The 17,046-nt window shown below is 41.1% G+C and overlaps 1 protein-coding gene across 4 annotated transcripts in view; it reads right to left on the bottom strand.

The window, feature by feature from the left end:
* Positions 1–4,911: 4,911 nt before the first annotated feature.
* The window catches only part of galnt1 (UDP-N-acetyl-alpha-D-galactosamine:polypeptide N-acetylgalactosaminyltransferase 1), a gene marked incomplete at its 5' end in the record, with an annotated part of 43,914 nt that continues 31,779 nt past the window's right edge, over positions 4,912–17,046 (bottom strand). For all 4 annotated transcript variants that reach the window (XM_080039208.1, XM_080039210.1, XM_080039209.1 and 1 more), the window contains 10 exons: positions 4,912–7,176; positions 7,961–8,095; positions 8,280–8,378; positions 8,666–8,805; positions 10,169–10,349; positions 10,659–10,776; positions 12,604–12,774; positions 14,827–14,906; positions 14,991–15,118; positions 15,893–16,059. In XM_080039208.1, coding sequence (XP_079895334.1) covers positions 7,030–7,176; positions 7,961–8,095; positions 8,280–8,378; positions 8,666–8,805; positions 10,169–10,349; positions 10,659–10,776; positions 12,604–12,774; positions 14,827–14,906; positions 14,991–15,118; positions 15,893–16,059 — 1,366 coding nt within the window. In that variant the 3' untranslated portion in view covers positions 4,912–7,029. The remainder of the gene's footprint in view (positions 7,177–7,960; positions 8,096–8,279; positions 8,379–8,665; positions 8,806–10,168; positions 10,350–10,658; positions 10,777–12,603; positions 12,775–14,826; positions 14,907–14,990; positions 15,119–15,892; positions 16,060–17,046) is intronic.

The raw sequence follows: 17,046 nt of genomic DNA, 5'->3' as shown, positions 1-17,046 counted from the left end.
TCTAGTACAGGCATTTTGTGAGAAAATATGGGTGGACCTCTCAAAAATGGCAACAGAAACCATTTCAACTGTTTTTGACTCATGAATATGTAATTAATAACATAGGCCTACTAAAAGTCTTAAGGAATCCAAGTGGTGGAAAGTTATTTTCTAAGGGGTTTCTTAACCATACCTTTATGTCAATTTTCGGCTTCCTAAAGTAGCCTACTGTTTTATGGTAGAGGGGATATGTGCAAAATTGTTAACCTTTTCAGAAAAGCTTGAAACTTGATACACTTATACAGTTTGGGGCTCTGAACATTTTCAGATATTAAGCCATTGCAAAATTGAATCATGGTTGCCATGGAGACCATTTTACTTTCCGCCATAGCCTAATTATGCATTTTTCCTCATAACTCCTGAACCAAACATAATACCACGTAACTAGTGATGTCAATATCTATTAAAAGTTGGGTGTTTACACAGAGCCGCGGCTCCGCTTAAGGCCATTTAAAAAGCAGTAGAAAAGCTACTTGTGTCTGGGTGTGGATGTGAAAAGTATTTGGACCCCATGAAAAAACAGGTTGGGTAACTTTTGTAGTTCTTCTACATTCTTATAGACAGGACAGGCTAGTTACTCTGTCATTGTCCTGAGTCTACAAACAGGTTTAAATTCTCTCTCCCCATAACGTACATTTTTGTGAAAAAGAATTTCCCTTTGGGGACTATAACTTCTAAAGGCTTTGACATAAGTCTTCAGGTTGACACGGCCAGCCAGGTCTGACCAGTTTTTCAGAAACCTGGCTAATTGACCAACCAGCCGGGTCCTACCACAATGAAGCTGACGAGCAGCATCATCCTGTTTTAATCATTGTAACCACCAAGTTCCTGCTTTCTGTATTGTTTCTAAAAATAAAAATAGAACTTAAAAAGTTCTTAATGCAAAGAAAGATACAAGGCACAAAGAAGTTGGAAATAACTGAAGGAACAGATTTGTGTTCAAAGATTAAGAACTTTTTTGAAATGATTTCAGTAATTTTGCAGTGATGAGAGCAGAATGAACTAAGCCTAAATGTTGCAACCAAATATAGGCCAACTTTATAGTTTTGAAGGGTAGGTTGGTTTGGTTATTCATGTAGAGAACCGCCTTTTTTCTTTTTTGTGTGAAGAATTTGTTGTTGATGTTAATTTTTAAGCGTTATTTATTTCAACAATACCACCAAAATATTTCAAATGATTTATTGTCATGTGCAGAAATTCAAAAGAGTGCAATATTTGGTGCAGTCAATTAGTGTAAATGTATCTTATACCAGAAACTAGTAGCATAGAAAACGTGCAAATTGTGAAAACTTTTAGATTGCTTTAGTAGTGGATACTAAAGAAGAACAATGTCTCTCTGTGAACTGATTATTTTGTAGAGATCTGCTGATCTGTTAAACAATTGTGTGAGTGGGTATTCAAAATAAATTGGTAGCTATGCTGGGCTAAGTCAGAAATGTACGTGCTACTATTGTAAAATAATAAGCCCTTGCTCCCCCAACTGTCCCTGCAAATCACTGGTTGATAAGATAGTTATTCTCTCTACAAATACATGTATGTGTTTTTTTTAAAGATATTTTTTGGGCATTGTTATGCTTTATTGATAGATAGTGCAGAGAGACAGAGGTGAAATGGGGCAGAGAGGGGAGTGACATGCAGAGAACGACCGCGAGCGGGAATCGAACCCGGATCTGCTGCTGGGCCCGGCCCGGGGGGGGGGACGCCCTACCAACTGAGCTAAGGGCGCCCAACCTTAACTGTTTCTGATGTTGTATGTGGTATCATAGTAATCCCTGACCATGAAAACATAGGGTTAGACATCACTAGTTATGTGGTATTATGTTTGGTTCAGGAGTTATAATGAAAAATGCATAATTAGGCTATGGCGGAAAGTAAAATGGTCGCCATGGCAACCATGATTCGATTTTGCAATGGCTTAATATCTGAAAATGTTCAGCGCCCCAAATTATATAAGTGTACCAAGTTTCAAGCTTTTCTGAAAAGGTTAACAATTTTGCACATATCCCCTCTACCATAAAACAGGCTACTTTAGGAAGCCGAAAATTGACATAAAGGTATGGTTAAGAAACCCCTTAGAAAATAACTTTCCACCACTTGGATTCCTTAAGACTTTTAGTATGTTATGTATTAGGCCTACATATTCATGAGTCAAAAACAGTTGGAATGGTTTCTGTTGCAATTTTTGAGAGGTCAGGTTATATAATGCCTGGACTATTCTGTGTTTGTGCTATTTGAGTCAGACGCGGTGTCATCTGTTCTGCGAAGGCTTTACAGATTGTGAATGTGTCAGAGAGGATGTGGACAGATGGACAGGATACATGTGAAATCTAGCTGCTACAGGACGGCTGCTGATAAAGCTAAGGCACATTCCATTGAAGTCTCCAGTAAACTCACCAACAATCATACTGAAGGCCGGGATGCTGTTCAGATATAAGCAAGTGTATAGTCTCAAGCTTGCGCTATAGTTAAAATCAGTTTTTATCATTTTGTTACAGGAAAACAAAAGTTAAGTTTAACTATCTCTAAAGCAATAGGCTACATTATCAAATTACGTCATACAAAATCGAATGAGTGTATAGCCTATTTGTTTTGTTTTTATACTCAAGTAATGACACATTTTCTTATTCTGAGTAAATATAGTGCTCAATATTATAGGCCTACATTACGAGCTTAATATTAAAACCTAAAGCTGATTTCCCAAACAACGATCAATTTAACAAATAAAAAAACAAGATGAGATAGACACACTGCTGGTTAGTTTTTTTAATTCACTCTGTTCCTTCAAACACGCTTCGTTATTCAGACTTTTTCGAGTAGGCCTAGTTTCCCTCTGGGCCGCGATCTGTATTTTGCTTTGATCTGTTTCTTCAGATCAAAGTCTCCACATAGTCTGCGGCACAAACACCGAATCTCCTTAATGGCAGATATCCTCATTTCATTGGCACCAGAGGAATGGAGAATGGTGTCTCCTTGAAGAAGACTCTTATCGGATCTTCAGGGCAGACTAGGGCAAGGAAGGAAGCGGAACATCTCAGTCTGCGGATTTACTTTTTCACCTTGGAGTTCTCGTTTGCCTTTCTGAACTCTGACAGCCTGATTTCTTTGTTTGCTGTGTAGCTGAAGGAGTATGAAGATATGAATAAGTTTGGAAATGTGTAATGAAAAATTATGCAACATAGTGCTCAACATGCATAAATGTTTCTGCAAAATAGAGCTAAAAGTGCAGAAATCTCTTTGCAACAGCAAATTATTGCTGAAAATTCTGAAATCCAAAAGGAAATGTTACAAAGTTCTGAAAATGTAGAAATGTTAAATTAAATGAAAAACATTAGGGCATATTGTTGAAACTGTGAGCACCTCGGGGCTACATGTGGATGAAGTTAAAAATGACTGAGAAAACAGTTCAAAAACATAACATTTGTGTTTTTTTATCTAATCCATTAAAATAACATTGAAGTAGATCAGAGAGCAGCGGGGTTTACTCTGCTTGAGGCACAGTTAAAATGATGTAAGTATTTTGTAAGAGATTTTCTCACATTTTACTTACAAATGAGCAGAAGATTGAAACCTGAGACTTCTATAAAAAATAATGTATCCATAAGTTCTGCCTATGACTGTTGTAGTTGCATTAAGGAAAACTCTGTTAACATACTCACACAAAAAAAACATTAGTGTGAATGTTGGAGTATCCAGCATTTACACTAATGATTGGTCTTCTGTTTGAGAAGCCGTTGCATTATGAAAACATCCCAACTTCTCGTTTAAGAAACAGGTTGTTGTGCTTTTGTAAAACAAAAGCAGAGAATCAGCATCTTTTATTAAAGATGCATATGCAAACCACGACTGCCTGATATGTCTTCCTGAGGGCTTTCCCTGGGTTCCCTGTCAATGAATAATTCAATAGATCAAATCAAGGAGTTTGAATAATCCACTCGAAAATACATGTAGTGAGTCCGCTGACTGACTCCATTACTTTCACACAGCACTTTGTTTTCATTAAAAAGACAGAAGGATCCTCTTTCCACACACACAACTTAACTTGCTAATGGGCCAGATTCCACTTTCCTACAGCAGTGATTGTCTCGCTGTGGAGGAAAGGAGAGAGATTAGGATCTTTCAAAGTATGGTGGTACCGTGTCTCATGCAACAGTGGTCACATTTCACACCCCATGATCATTAAATCTTCCTCATTCTGCAAAAACAATGTCCTAGGTTGGGGTAGTGGTAAAATAAGTTCACCTGTCTTTAACCAAAATGGAAGGAGTCAGAAGAAGAGTGAGAGTGAAGGTGAGAGGGGGAATCCACAGAGAAGAAGAATGATTGATTTTGGTGTATGGAGAAAAACAAATTATATTTTCCTCAGTCTGCAGCATTGGTCTTGTCAAGTGTTTAGTGAACATATTGTATATTTTCACTTACTCTGTGGACTTCATTTACAGTAATCTAATCACTGAGAAGTAGAATTGAATGTGTTTTAGGTTGGCAACAGCAGTGTGTAAATGGTTCAGACAGAATTAAGTAAGCCTAATATGAAGCGTGTGTGTTTCATAATGGTAACAGAATAAGGTTTTTATAAATTAGTGTATAGTTTTTATAAATTAGTGTTCTATTTTGCAAAGGGTCTGAAGTGTTCTGCTAATTGTGTGCTTGGTGTGCTAATTGTGAGTAGTGTTTTGAGAAAACAGGCCCTGTTTTCAAAATTGTGCTTTAAGCAACCGAAAAAAACTGTAACCTTTAAAAAATCAGTATAATCAACAATCAATCAACAATAATAAATAAAATAAAGTGTGTGTTTTGTGGGCGTATGTGCAGACAACAAAAAAAAAGGCAGAAAATCACCATTTTCTTCATATTGTTCTGTAAACTTTTTCACCTTTATTTTCTGGATTTGGATCAGCTCAGTGTGGAAGCCTGGTCATGTCAGTTCAACTTTAAACCCTCATCTCCCTGCCCCCACAAAAAAAATCTGAACAATCGTTACACTCCCTCTGCCTCGCGATCATAAAAACGTATAAATCTTCACCATACGTCAGTCACTCCATCGCACATGAAATCAGTCCACAGCCTTTTCTCACTACCATGTACACACCAAAGACCAATGAGCCGCGTGTCCTTTGTGTAAACCTTTCCTCCACTGGAGGAAGACAAAATGGATGACAAAAAAAACCTAAGTGAAATCTCCTCTCCTGCCCTGACTTGCAGAGGCAGGAGTGATCCCCCTCAAAAAAGATGAAAGCATTATGGTTGAAATAAGACATTATGTAACTGTTGAACTGTCAGGCTCACTGAGATATGAAAAGTGAAATATCGTGGGTGAGCTTGAAAAGTTGAGATATGCAGTTATGGAATAAGATATGTCTTCTGCTCTTAGTGATCCGCAGTTTAAACCTTCACTCCCTTCGGCTCCCTACTGTTATCATTCTGTCCATGATCGAGTCTCCCAACACACCTCGGAAAAGTCTTTATCATATTCTAACAATCTTTCTTCGCAGGCTTCCTTTCCTAGATGCGTCGTCGGGAGAGAGTAGAGTCTCTGCTCTGTTAAGAAAATAAAAGCAGCTTTTATCCTTTGTACAATGGACGCAGGGATACGCTGATCTATTGTCAGTCTAGGCTACGGGCTCTGGCTGTCCAACAGCGGGGGAATCAGAGCTGTTGGTTTCTAGTAAACAGGGTGCTGATGGACTGGGATTAGTACTGAAGACAGACAGACGCACGCACGCACGCACACACACACGCACACACTCCACTGGAGAAAAGAAGCCCTTGGAGTGTATTTTTTAAGAGGTCATTGAGAAGAAGATATGAAAAAATTGATCAAAGTATCAGGCCTGTGGAGCCTTTTTCCTATATGTATACAGGATGTGTGTGTGAGAGTGCGTGTGACTATGTAGTGCCGAATGGGAGAGATCCCTATGGTTTTACACTACATTAGGCAGTGAACATCAGTTAAATATGCAGATTCCTGTGTGTGTGTGTGTGTGTGTGTGTGTGTGTGTGTTAGCTCAATGTTAAACATCATTATAGACGACAGAGACGGACAGACAGACTAGGGTTACTGCTCTGTGGCACTCTCACAGGACTGTAGAAACAGACAAAACCATGTAAAAACTGGACATAGAAATCTCAAGATATCACAAACATCATATTTCTCTATCTCTAGATCTCTGCCGATGGCAGACTTCAGGTCCTCATGTTCAGTCCTCTAGTTTTTTTGTTTATTATGTGCAGTCGTCCCTCCTTTGAAATTCCCCAGCAGGGACGCTCCAGTCTGGGGCATGAAATGCCTAGGAGGAACACCAGAGGGAGACATACACTGCTGCAAGACGTTAGGGGTGGGGGGCTCTGACACACACAGACGTTCTCACACGCTCACTTACTGATGCACCCTTCTTCATAGGAGTTCATTTTCAAAATCCATTACAAAATTAAATAAAAAAACAAAACAAACAAGAACATGGAATTCAGTCCCCTTCTCAAAGCATACATTCATCTCAGAGTACACACACCCATTCACTCAACAATGAGTGTACACATACACACACACACACTCTCTCTCTCATTAGAGGCTCTCAGTAAACGTTAAAAGATGCGATTGAGGGGTGGACAGCTTTGTCCATGGAAAGCTGTGAACGGCGACGCAGAGCCTCAACTCCACCAGCAGTCTCCATATTTACGCCCGGGATCAGGTCTCTCTCCGCAGTTAAATCTCTTAAAAAACAAATAAAAACAAACAAAGGTAAACCAACAGTCAGCGTCTCCAACAGTCTTTCCTCTCTTGTGAGGAGGGTCAAACACGCTCGTCCCTCTGATCTCTGGCCGAGGTAGTACCGTCCAGTGCGTCCTCCTCTCTCTTCCCCAAATCCCCTTCAAGAGAAGTCCTTCCTTTCCTGGTGCCCAATTTGAATAAACACTGTTTGTTTCCCGTGACTTCTTACTCTGGGCCACTGTGTGTGTGAGTGTGTGTGTCTGTGAGCGTGCAGAGTTTGGTCAGAAGACCTCTGGTAGTGTGACGTTGCGGAGTAGCCACTGTTGGGAGCGTGTGTGTGTGCAGTCTTTGACGCTGGGCACCTGGCTGTCCTCCTCGCTGGCCTTGTCCAGACACTGGTTGCTGTTGACGTGGATCAGGGTCAGCTTCTGCATAGCACGGGAACAGAGAGTGTGTGTGTGTTAGGGGATGCAAAACAGGCTTTTTTTTTTTTACTTGAATTCACAAGGGTTAATGTAAATAGATATGTATTCAAGAATATTTTATAGTTTATCTGTAGAAAAGGTTTCTCCAATCCTCTATTTCAAATCTCTCTGAGGCTCTATTTAGTTTTGGCTAAGTTCTCACTGTGAGGCATGCTGTGGTTGTGTTGTGTAACATGTCAGGATATATCCACCCTAAAAACCGAGACAATAAATATGCCACTAGCTGCAAAGAGGAGTGGGTCGGAAATATGTGTTGACTTAATCCAAGTGGATTGGAAAAATATGGGAATTATTCTCTCTGTTCCACATTTATAAACTTAAATGTATACTATGCAAAAATAAATAGTAATAATAATGATGTTAATACAAAAATGAAAAAGAAAGTACTTTGCTCATCCAAACGTATTTCTTTACTTATCGGGTGATTATTGTCTGCATAATTAACAGTCCTGTTTACTGAAAACTGGAGTGTGGATCAGTTTCTTTTGCAAAATGAATCCTTTTTAAAATGTTTTTATTCATGTGTGGGTACATTCACAATTGAGGTGAAATTTGGTTCTGACCAATCTGCTTCTTTTGGCTAATTTGGCTAAAAGACTTATTTCATTTTTTTGTCTTTTTTTATTTTTCCCACTTCATCAATGTTGTTTAAAAAAAAAAATCGTACTAATTCAAAGAAAAGACGAGAATCTGGTAAATAAAAGTGTCCAGGCTATCCTAGACTCACCACAGGATCATAATCCCACAGCTGGTTGCCTTTGAGGTGATGGCACTTGAGCATCATGACGGGTCCGTTTAGCTTGGACACGTCTAGACACAGGTCGTCCGTCCTGATCTCCTTATTGGCCGTGTAGGAGAAAACCTGTAGTTCACACAACCAGAAAAAAAAGAAACTAAACATTTTCCATCTTTCTCCTCCTAGACATTCTTACACACTTGTCTCTCTTTCATGATTAACTGCCAGGAATAATCTGGAGAAAGAAATAAACACTGTGTCAGAGATAGTTGCTTTATGTTGTGTTTTCCTTGGTCCTCAGAATTGATACCTGGTTGCCTCCCATTCCGTGGCAGTTGAAAATGCCCACTTTTTCATTCTCCTTGCGGGCCATGTTGTCCAGACACTGGTTGGTCTCCACGTTACGGATCTGAGCAGAATACACACAGAATGAACCGCATTAGGCAAAACACCATGACCTGAACATAACACCGCAACATTTGATTTCAAACCGAGTCAAATTCATTGTGTCTGCGGCTGGATTTTCAGCCTAAAGTCATCCTTAAAGGAATCACAGATGCATCCCTGTGTCTTTTGGCCTGACAGGGAATGATTCGAAAAGTGTGTGCGTGTGTGTGTGTGTTTGCGTGTGTGTTTGCGTGTGTGTGTGTGTGTGTGTATGCGTGTGAGGGCGTGTATGTGTGTGAATAAGCGTACCTCTCCCAGTGAGTAATAGTGCCTGGGGATCTGGGAGTCAGGGTAGACGTTCTCCAAATACCAACTGAAGGGTTTACATTGAAGCTTTTGTCTTAGAGCCGTGCGAATCGCGATGTCACCATAGTCCACTTTGGTCACACCTGGACACGGGGACACACACACACACACACACACACACACACACACACACACACACACACACACACACACACACACACACACACACACACACACACACACACACACACACACACACACACACACACACACACACACACACACACACACACACACACACACACACACACACACACACACACACACACACACACACTTAACAAGTCAAGAAATGTTTATTAACATGAAGGTCACTAACTATGGTAACCGATTGTTGAAACACATTTTTCATGAAATAACTATTGATATGAAGCACCCACACCTTCCCAGACCCAATATCATTGAGTTGCAGATGTATTATGGTGAAGTACATGAAAAGGCCTAATGTTGAATTGACACTAAGACAAAATTCTAATTCCTTTGCAGAGGGCAGCAGCTGTAGTTGGCTGTAATTCATGACTGCTACAAAAGATTGATATAAAATTACCTACTTTTAGGGTCATAAAACAAATTTCAAACCAGTCTTGCACGATGATCCACTACATCATTATTGGTAATTCTGTATGTTAAAAAAACAAAAAAAACACACACTAAACACTCAGGAGAAAGCGTGTGTGTTGGTTTTGCTCATGTCGGTGTGCCTGCCTTGTCCTCCACTGGTCAGAACCGTTCTCTGATCCATCCATTCTTTATAGGATATGCTGGGCCAGACTAGCCGTTGAGAGAACAGAGCAGTTCTCCTGACTCATGGAGGAGCAGGAAACAGGCACTCTAATGTGTTATGCGTGGCCTGGTTCCAGACCCTCTGAATTGCTGTCCACATTTCCATCTAGTGTTGTGTTTCTCCAGGTGGAAAAACAGCAGAGCGAAATAGGGGACCACGGCATTAAGAATGGAGATGACATCTTCCTGTGTCACAGCCAGAAATATATAATAGCAGGAGAAAAAATACCCCACAGAAACAGCAACAAAATAAATACTGAGTTTGAGAGGGAGTTCGGAGAGGTGCTTCGCATTTAAAAATATTCCCCAAAATATTTAGTGACTTTAGCTTGTCTCTCCTTTGCCAGCTTGTGTGTGTGTGTGTGTCTATGTTTGTGTGAGTGATAGATTCTCTGTAGCGTGAAATTACTCGCCGCCCCTCAGTCCTGCACCGTTAGATCACCACTGCAATATAAGCCTGTCACCAGGTTAATGGATAGATCAAAACTGCACCAGTAGGAGACACACACACACACACACACACACACACACACACACACACACACACACACACACACACACACACACACACACACACACACACACACACACACACACACACACACACACACACACACACACACACACACACTCACTCACTCACTCACTCACTCACTCACTCACCAGGAGAGATGATATAGAAGAAGTTTTTAAATTCATCCATCCAGACTTCTGCCAGCCGCCGGTTGTTTTTGTTGATGATCTGTCCAGTTCCTCCAGGGAACGTGTAGGGTGTGGCCTTTCTGAACACGTGACCCACGTGTGAGCATGTGACTATCTCTAGCGTCCCGCCGCATTGCCAAATCTGTCAAGCAACAAGTCTATTTAATACACACATACAATACAATTCTCTCTATGGAGACATAGAGAGAGTGAATGTTGAATAAGCAAAAGCTTTTGAAACAGATTGGTGTTGTGACAGTCTGAATAGGTTTGGTAGGGGTTCCAGTCTGGGTGTCACACCTCACTTTTTAAACTCACAAGGTGTAATGTACATAAATGTTTATGTGAGTTTATGAACCCCGGACACACAGACACTCCTAAATACCTGGGCAGGACATGGAAGAATACAGTCATTTCAATTGGCTGCGTGCGGAGTGGTGTGTTCACTCACTCTAAAAGAGATTTCCAGGTTCTCTCCACCCCAGATGTCCATGCCTGCATCATACGTGCCGATCTCCTGGAAATAATCTCTGTCTATGGAGAACAAGCCGCCTGCCATGGTGGGAGTCCTGGACAGAGAGAGAGAGAGTAGATAGACCAGGGTAAATTAAGAGCAAAGTGAGGCACTAAATTCACTGGAGGCCTGCTTTCTAAAAGTTCACAGAGTATCTACAGATCCCATCAAGAGTTTTAAATTTCACTGCCCACAAACGCTGTTCTAAGGAGTTTTCCTGTTTTTTTTCCTCCTTCATTCTGTTTTTCTGCTCACTTCACTGTTGCTTGTGTCAGTGTTTAATGGCCTCGAGACTCTCCCTCTATTTCTTCACCTCACACAATGGCTTCCTCCTCTTGAGATCAGGCTTATTTTCCCTTACTGCTTGTTTTTGCTTTCATTTGACATCCCAGTTCACAACACACATTACCCTACATACAAACACACACAAAAGACATCCTGGCAAACACACAAGGGTTTGTTCACAGCACTTGGCTGAGAGGGGGAACATAACAAGCAACACAAAGATGTTGTTTGACAACCGCTGATAATACGAATTAAAATCAAGCGGAGAATTATGGCAATGTTCATGATATGTATGTGTGTGTTTTCCTTTCTTTGTCTACTGTATATAGCTTTTTAGCATTTTCCTAAGTCTTTTTTCTATCTTAAAAACAAGTTATTGTCCACGTGACCTCAGACTTTTGCACATTGCTGTTAATTACAAGGTAGACGAGCGCATAACAAGACGTTTAGCTGTTGAGGCTTCCCTCCTGTGCCGTCACGTGACGGGGCTCCTCACAAGTGTGACAGCAACAAAGCTGCAGCACGCTACGCATTGGCTAATTCATTTACCCATGTTAAACACCTATTTGACACCAAACACACATGTGAGATGTTCAAATCAGAATGACTCTTTATTTGCTGATCATTTATTTAGTCTCATTTCAGGCCAAATTCTACACTATTTATGACCATGTCGGTGCTCGGTGGAAACATAATAGACAAGCTTAATTCTGCGAATGTGTTTATGTGCAAAAGCTTTTAAGTCTAATTCATGATGTAGAACTTCATTGTGACAGGACCGGGTTTATGTTAGCCATGTCATTAATGTCAAGGTGCCCTGACACTACAACCCAGTTCTTTGTTTTTCAGGCCACTTACAAGACACCCTTAGGAAAATGTTGTCACGCAGGGCTGTGAAAAAGCAACTGAAAACAGGGTCAGGGAGCGTTACATAAGATATATTATGTGAGTGACCTTGGATATCGGCGTCAGGCATGCTTAGAAACAAGAGCAGGAAGAAGGGATGATAGATAGGCAGAAATACGCTCTCGGATTTTAGGTCCAAGGGATACTGGGAACAAACTTACATAAACATCTTGATTTGAACTGCAGAGGAAAGTTTAGTGTATCTTTCAGTATTTCTGCCTCAAGACACATTTTGTGATTATAAAAAGGAGAAGTAAGTGATTTATTTTGTTAATATATGTGTTAAATCACTCTATATTCATACAGCAATCACTTAAACAGTATGAGTCGCTGCTCTTCATCGCTGCACTATCTGATGAAGACGGCTGTGTGATCATGTGGTGGTGAAGTAGGGACGAGGGAGGGGACGGCTAACTGCAGTCACTGACAGGAAGTTAGCTAGAAGGAACATATCACTTACTTCTCCTTTAACTGTGGTAAATAGAATGGAGAAGTGTGACTACTCTGCACACATCCATGGTGAATGCCCATCAGCAACACAATAACCCACAGGATATAAACTGCACAATAGCAAGCCCCCGTAGCTAGTAGGGATTATACAACATGCTGGATTTTTTTTTCATAAATAACACACGTGTCAAAGCCTAATAGGTCTGATTTGAAGGTGCATCACACACACACACACACACACCTGACGGGCAGCGTGCGGTCTCCTTTGCGGCGGTCCATTTCTCTCTGGGGCACAGGGTACCAGCGGAAGTTGAGCTTCCAGTTGAAGCCTCCGTACGTCATGTCGGATCCCGCCATGTACTCAAAGGTGTCATCGCTGATCACGTCGATGATGGGGCAAACCACTGTTCTCCTACAACACACACACACACACACACACACACACAAACATTAAAGCATAGCATCACACACACATCTATCAGCTTGCTGTTCACAACTGTCTGTGGGGTGGCCATCAATCATGACTAAAGTGATCGTCTACAAGGTGTGGAACCCCCAGAGCCAAAGCATTTAAACAATAGAGCGTGTCGCAGCTTCCCATCAACCACCCTCTCATCATACTTTCTTAAAGCCTATGTGTCTTGTGTGTGTGTGTGTGTGTGTGTGTGTGTGTGTGTGTGTGTGTGTGTGTGTGTGTGTTGGTGCGTTTACGTGATTACCTGCTTGCGGGGAAGTAGTTAACAGCACGAGTAATTAAGCATCAAATAAACACAAGGGCAAGCCACCTGCAGGCTCAACAATATACAGTCAAGTGCGAAAGTTTGTGAACCCCTTGAGCCTTTTGGAATTTTATTTATTTTAACCATTATTAATTCATTTTTATCAATACCAGTATTTTTTATATGAAATAACAGATGTTTGTTTATCAATTCAACATTTTTATTTTCCAGAAATCAATTGTTAAAACAGATAAAACAAATTATTTGACGAATGTTGTATGTGCAAAAGTTTGTGAACCCTGAGCTGCATTGCTTAAATCGAGCAAGGTAAACACAATCAGGTTGGCCAAATTGGTTGATGAAATAGACCAATGTAATGAGAGATCTTTAGGAAAGAAATTGGGCGGCACTAGATAAAACAGAGATAAAACCAGGTCAGTTTAGGCTCACCAAAGTGAACCCATACAGGTCAGACATGCTAAAAGGGAAACAAATCTCAGAGGATCTCAGGAATAGAGTTTTGATGTTACACATTTGTCTGGGGACAGTTATAAATTCATAAAAAAAAATTTGAGCTCAATCGGTCCACCGTGAGGCAAATCATCTACAAATGGAGAGCTTTAAGAGTGACTTAACATCTGCCTAGAAGTGGACTTCCTTCAAAAATATCCTCAAGCGCCACAAGAAAAGTGATTTTTCAGGTAAAAGCCAACCCAAACATTACACCTGGAGATTTGCAGACAATTTGAAACCACCATTATTCACTTGGGAGAAGGTTCTCTAGGTGGTAGGCAGAATTGCGTTTTTGCCCAAACATGGCGGTTTTGGTTATGACCAAACAGTTCAATTTTTGACTAATCTGTCCACAGAATAAGACTTCAGGTATCTCCAGGTGATCTCTGGCAAAGTTGTGACAAGCAGTTTTGTTCTTTTTTGAGAGCAGAGGCTTCTTCAGCAACCATCCCATGAAAGCCATGTTGACTGAGTTTTCTTCTTATTGTGGAACCATGCACATCTGTCCCAGATGCTGCAAGAGAGGTCTGCAAATCACCAGATGTAATGTTTGGGTTGGCTTTTAACTGAAAAATCACTTATCTTGTGGCGCTTGTGGATATTTTTGAAGGAAGTCCACTTCTAGGCAGATGTTCAGTCACTCTTAAAGCTCTTCATTTGTAGATGATTTGCCTCACGGTGGACCGATGGAGCTCAAACTTTTTTTAAAATAATTTATAGCTGTCCCCAGACAAATGTGCAGCATCACAACTCTATTCCTGAGATCCTCTGAGATTGTTTCCCCTTTTAGCATGTCTGACCTGTATGGGTTCACTTTGGTGAGCCTAAACTGACCTGGTTTTATCTCTGTTGTATCTAGTGCCGCCCAATTTCTTCCCTAAAGATCTCTCACTACATTGGTCCATTTCATGACTCAATTTGGCCCATCTGATTGTGTTTACCTGCTCCATTTAAGCAATGCAGCTCAGGGTTCACAAACTTTTGCACATACAACATTTGTCAAATAATTTGTTTTATCTGTTTTAACAATTGATTTCTGGAAAAGAAAAATGTTGAATTGATAAACAAACATCTGTTATTTCATATAAAAAATACTGGTATTGATAAAAATGAATTAATGATGGTTACAATAAATAAAATTCCAAAATGTTCAAGGGGTTCACAAACTTTCGCACTTGACTGTATATAAATATATATTTTCTTTGTTAATGCTTGCTAAGTGCATGTCTTACTTGTCTTGCTTGATGCGTGTGAGCAGGGGCTCGAGCCATCCTATTGTGCATTCACAATGAGCATCCAGAAAGGTTATAACCTGGCAACATGGAGAGAAAACATCAGACACAACCAACAGTGCACACCATATGGAGAGAAGGTCATTGGGTGGCTGCACACACACCTGGCCGGTGGAAAGGGACGCTCCCTTGAGGCGAGCACGGATAAGTCCAGAGCGCACCTCCATCCTCACCACTCTGACAGGGACCTCCAGCCTTCTGACATACTGCTCCAACGGCCGCTTCAGGAAATCTAACACATAAGAGTTATCAGATATATGCAGGAAAAATCACACACAAAATATACACACATAATCCCACACACCAGAAAGACGCGCGCACGCGCACACACACACACACACACACACACACACACACACACACACACACACACACACACACACACACACACACACACACACACACACACACACACACACACACACACACACACACACACACACACACACACACACACACACACACACACACACACACACACACACACACACACACACACACACACACACACACTTTTGTAGACCAGAGTTGAGTGTGTGCTTGTGTTTTTTTGTTTGTATGAATGTGCCTTTGCATGCCTCTTCAACCTGCAGAGTTCTCCCCTCCCTGCACTCACCCCAAAGATACACACAATCTTTGACTTGCACCATCCCACCTAAGGTCCCATAGGGTGAGACTGTGCTGTGTGCTGGTGGGGTGGGGGGGGGGGGTTGAGGGTAATAACAGAGTGTAATCCCTGCGGCTGTTGAATTAAAGACCTAATCTTTCCCCCCAAAACAGGGATTAGCAGCACTGCACAGGGTGGAGTGGCACAGACACACATCACATAAATGCTGACTGGCTGTTGGGACAGACAGCACCAAAATACTCACACAAACCAACACAGATACACACACACACACACACACACACACACAAACCAGGCAAAATCAAAAAAATAGGCTAAGCCTCAAACAAGAGACAAAGAGGAATTATCTGCAGTGTGTGTGTGTGTTTATGTATGTACCTCTTTCACTGGCATCGTCCACCAGGACTATCTCCTCCAGCAGTGTGTGTGGAGAGCGGTCGATGACGGAGTGGACGGTTCGCAGCAGCGTGCTCCACGCCTCGTTGTGAAATACAATCACCACACTGGTACGAGGGAGATTATCAGGGTATAACTTGTTCTTGCACCTATGAAGAGAAACAAATTACATTGACATAATTAATATGGAATCATAGAAAGATTCTAAACAGCAACTACACACATATGGATACAAATCACGCCAATGCCCAAACAGACAACACACTATCAAAATGAGACAAGAAGAAATGTGTGAATTTAAAACATCACAGACGTGATTACATTAAGGAAACCTCATGTGCTATATACAGTAAGTGAAGTTGTTGAGGACTTTGAACACAGACAAACCTAAACTGACAGACACAGCAAGAAGAGAGAAAAACACTCTAGAAAAGACATCACAATCCAGTCTCTGTCTGATTGTAAAGAGACTGCTACAGATTTTTTTTTTAAATATGAGAGCGAGAGAAAGAGAGAGAGAGAGAGAGAGAGAGAGAGAGAGAGCTGCAGCTAAAGCAATCTACACAAGAGAGAGCTCAACAAGAGGAATATTGCTGGGATTTAGACATCGGCTTAACAGCATTAGTCAGTCATGGAATCACTGCATTAGTCAGATCATCATTCATGGCCTGGTAGAAAAATCATATTTTCATCGACTCCAAACAAAACAAAACGATGAAAAATAATAAACGAGCAGCCAAGCCTACATCCCAAAATTAGAGGAGAAAGAGAGACAGAAATAGCGGGTCAGCTGCTGCATCATGACAGTTGATTAGTGATGCTAATTAAGAGTGTGAGTCAATTTGATAGAAGTGCAGCACACAGACATCAAACTCCTATTGAGAGAAACACAGGAGAGCAAGCATAAAGCGGAGGCAACAGAAGATGGAATCAGTGAAATGAAGACGGTGTCACAGTGAAATAGCTCTCCACAGTATTCTCTGAGAAATGAAATGAGATGACATGATCACGCTGTTGTTGGGTTTGCATTGTTTGGTTCAAAGAGTTTGTTAAAATGACACTGGAGGCACTTTCAAAGCCCTCGAGGTTAAGACAAGGGTCATTTGATTTGCGTATGAAAATGAGCTTGAATTGAG

Source organism: Ammodytes marinus (genome assembly GCF_949987685.1).
Source record: "Ammodytes marinus genome assembly, chromosome: 13".
Lineage (NCBI taxonomy): Eukaryota > Metazoa > Chordata > Actinopteri > Uranoscopiformes > Ammodytidae > Ammodytes > Ammodytes marinus.
The sequence above is the reverse complement of the archived record's forward strand: the minus strand, read 5'-3'. Positions and strand labels throughout refer to the sequence as shown.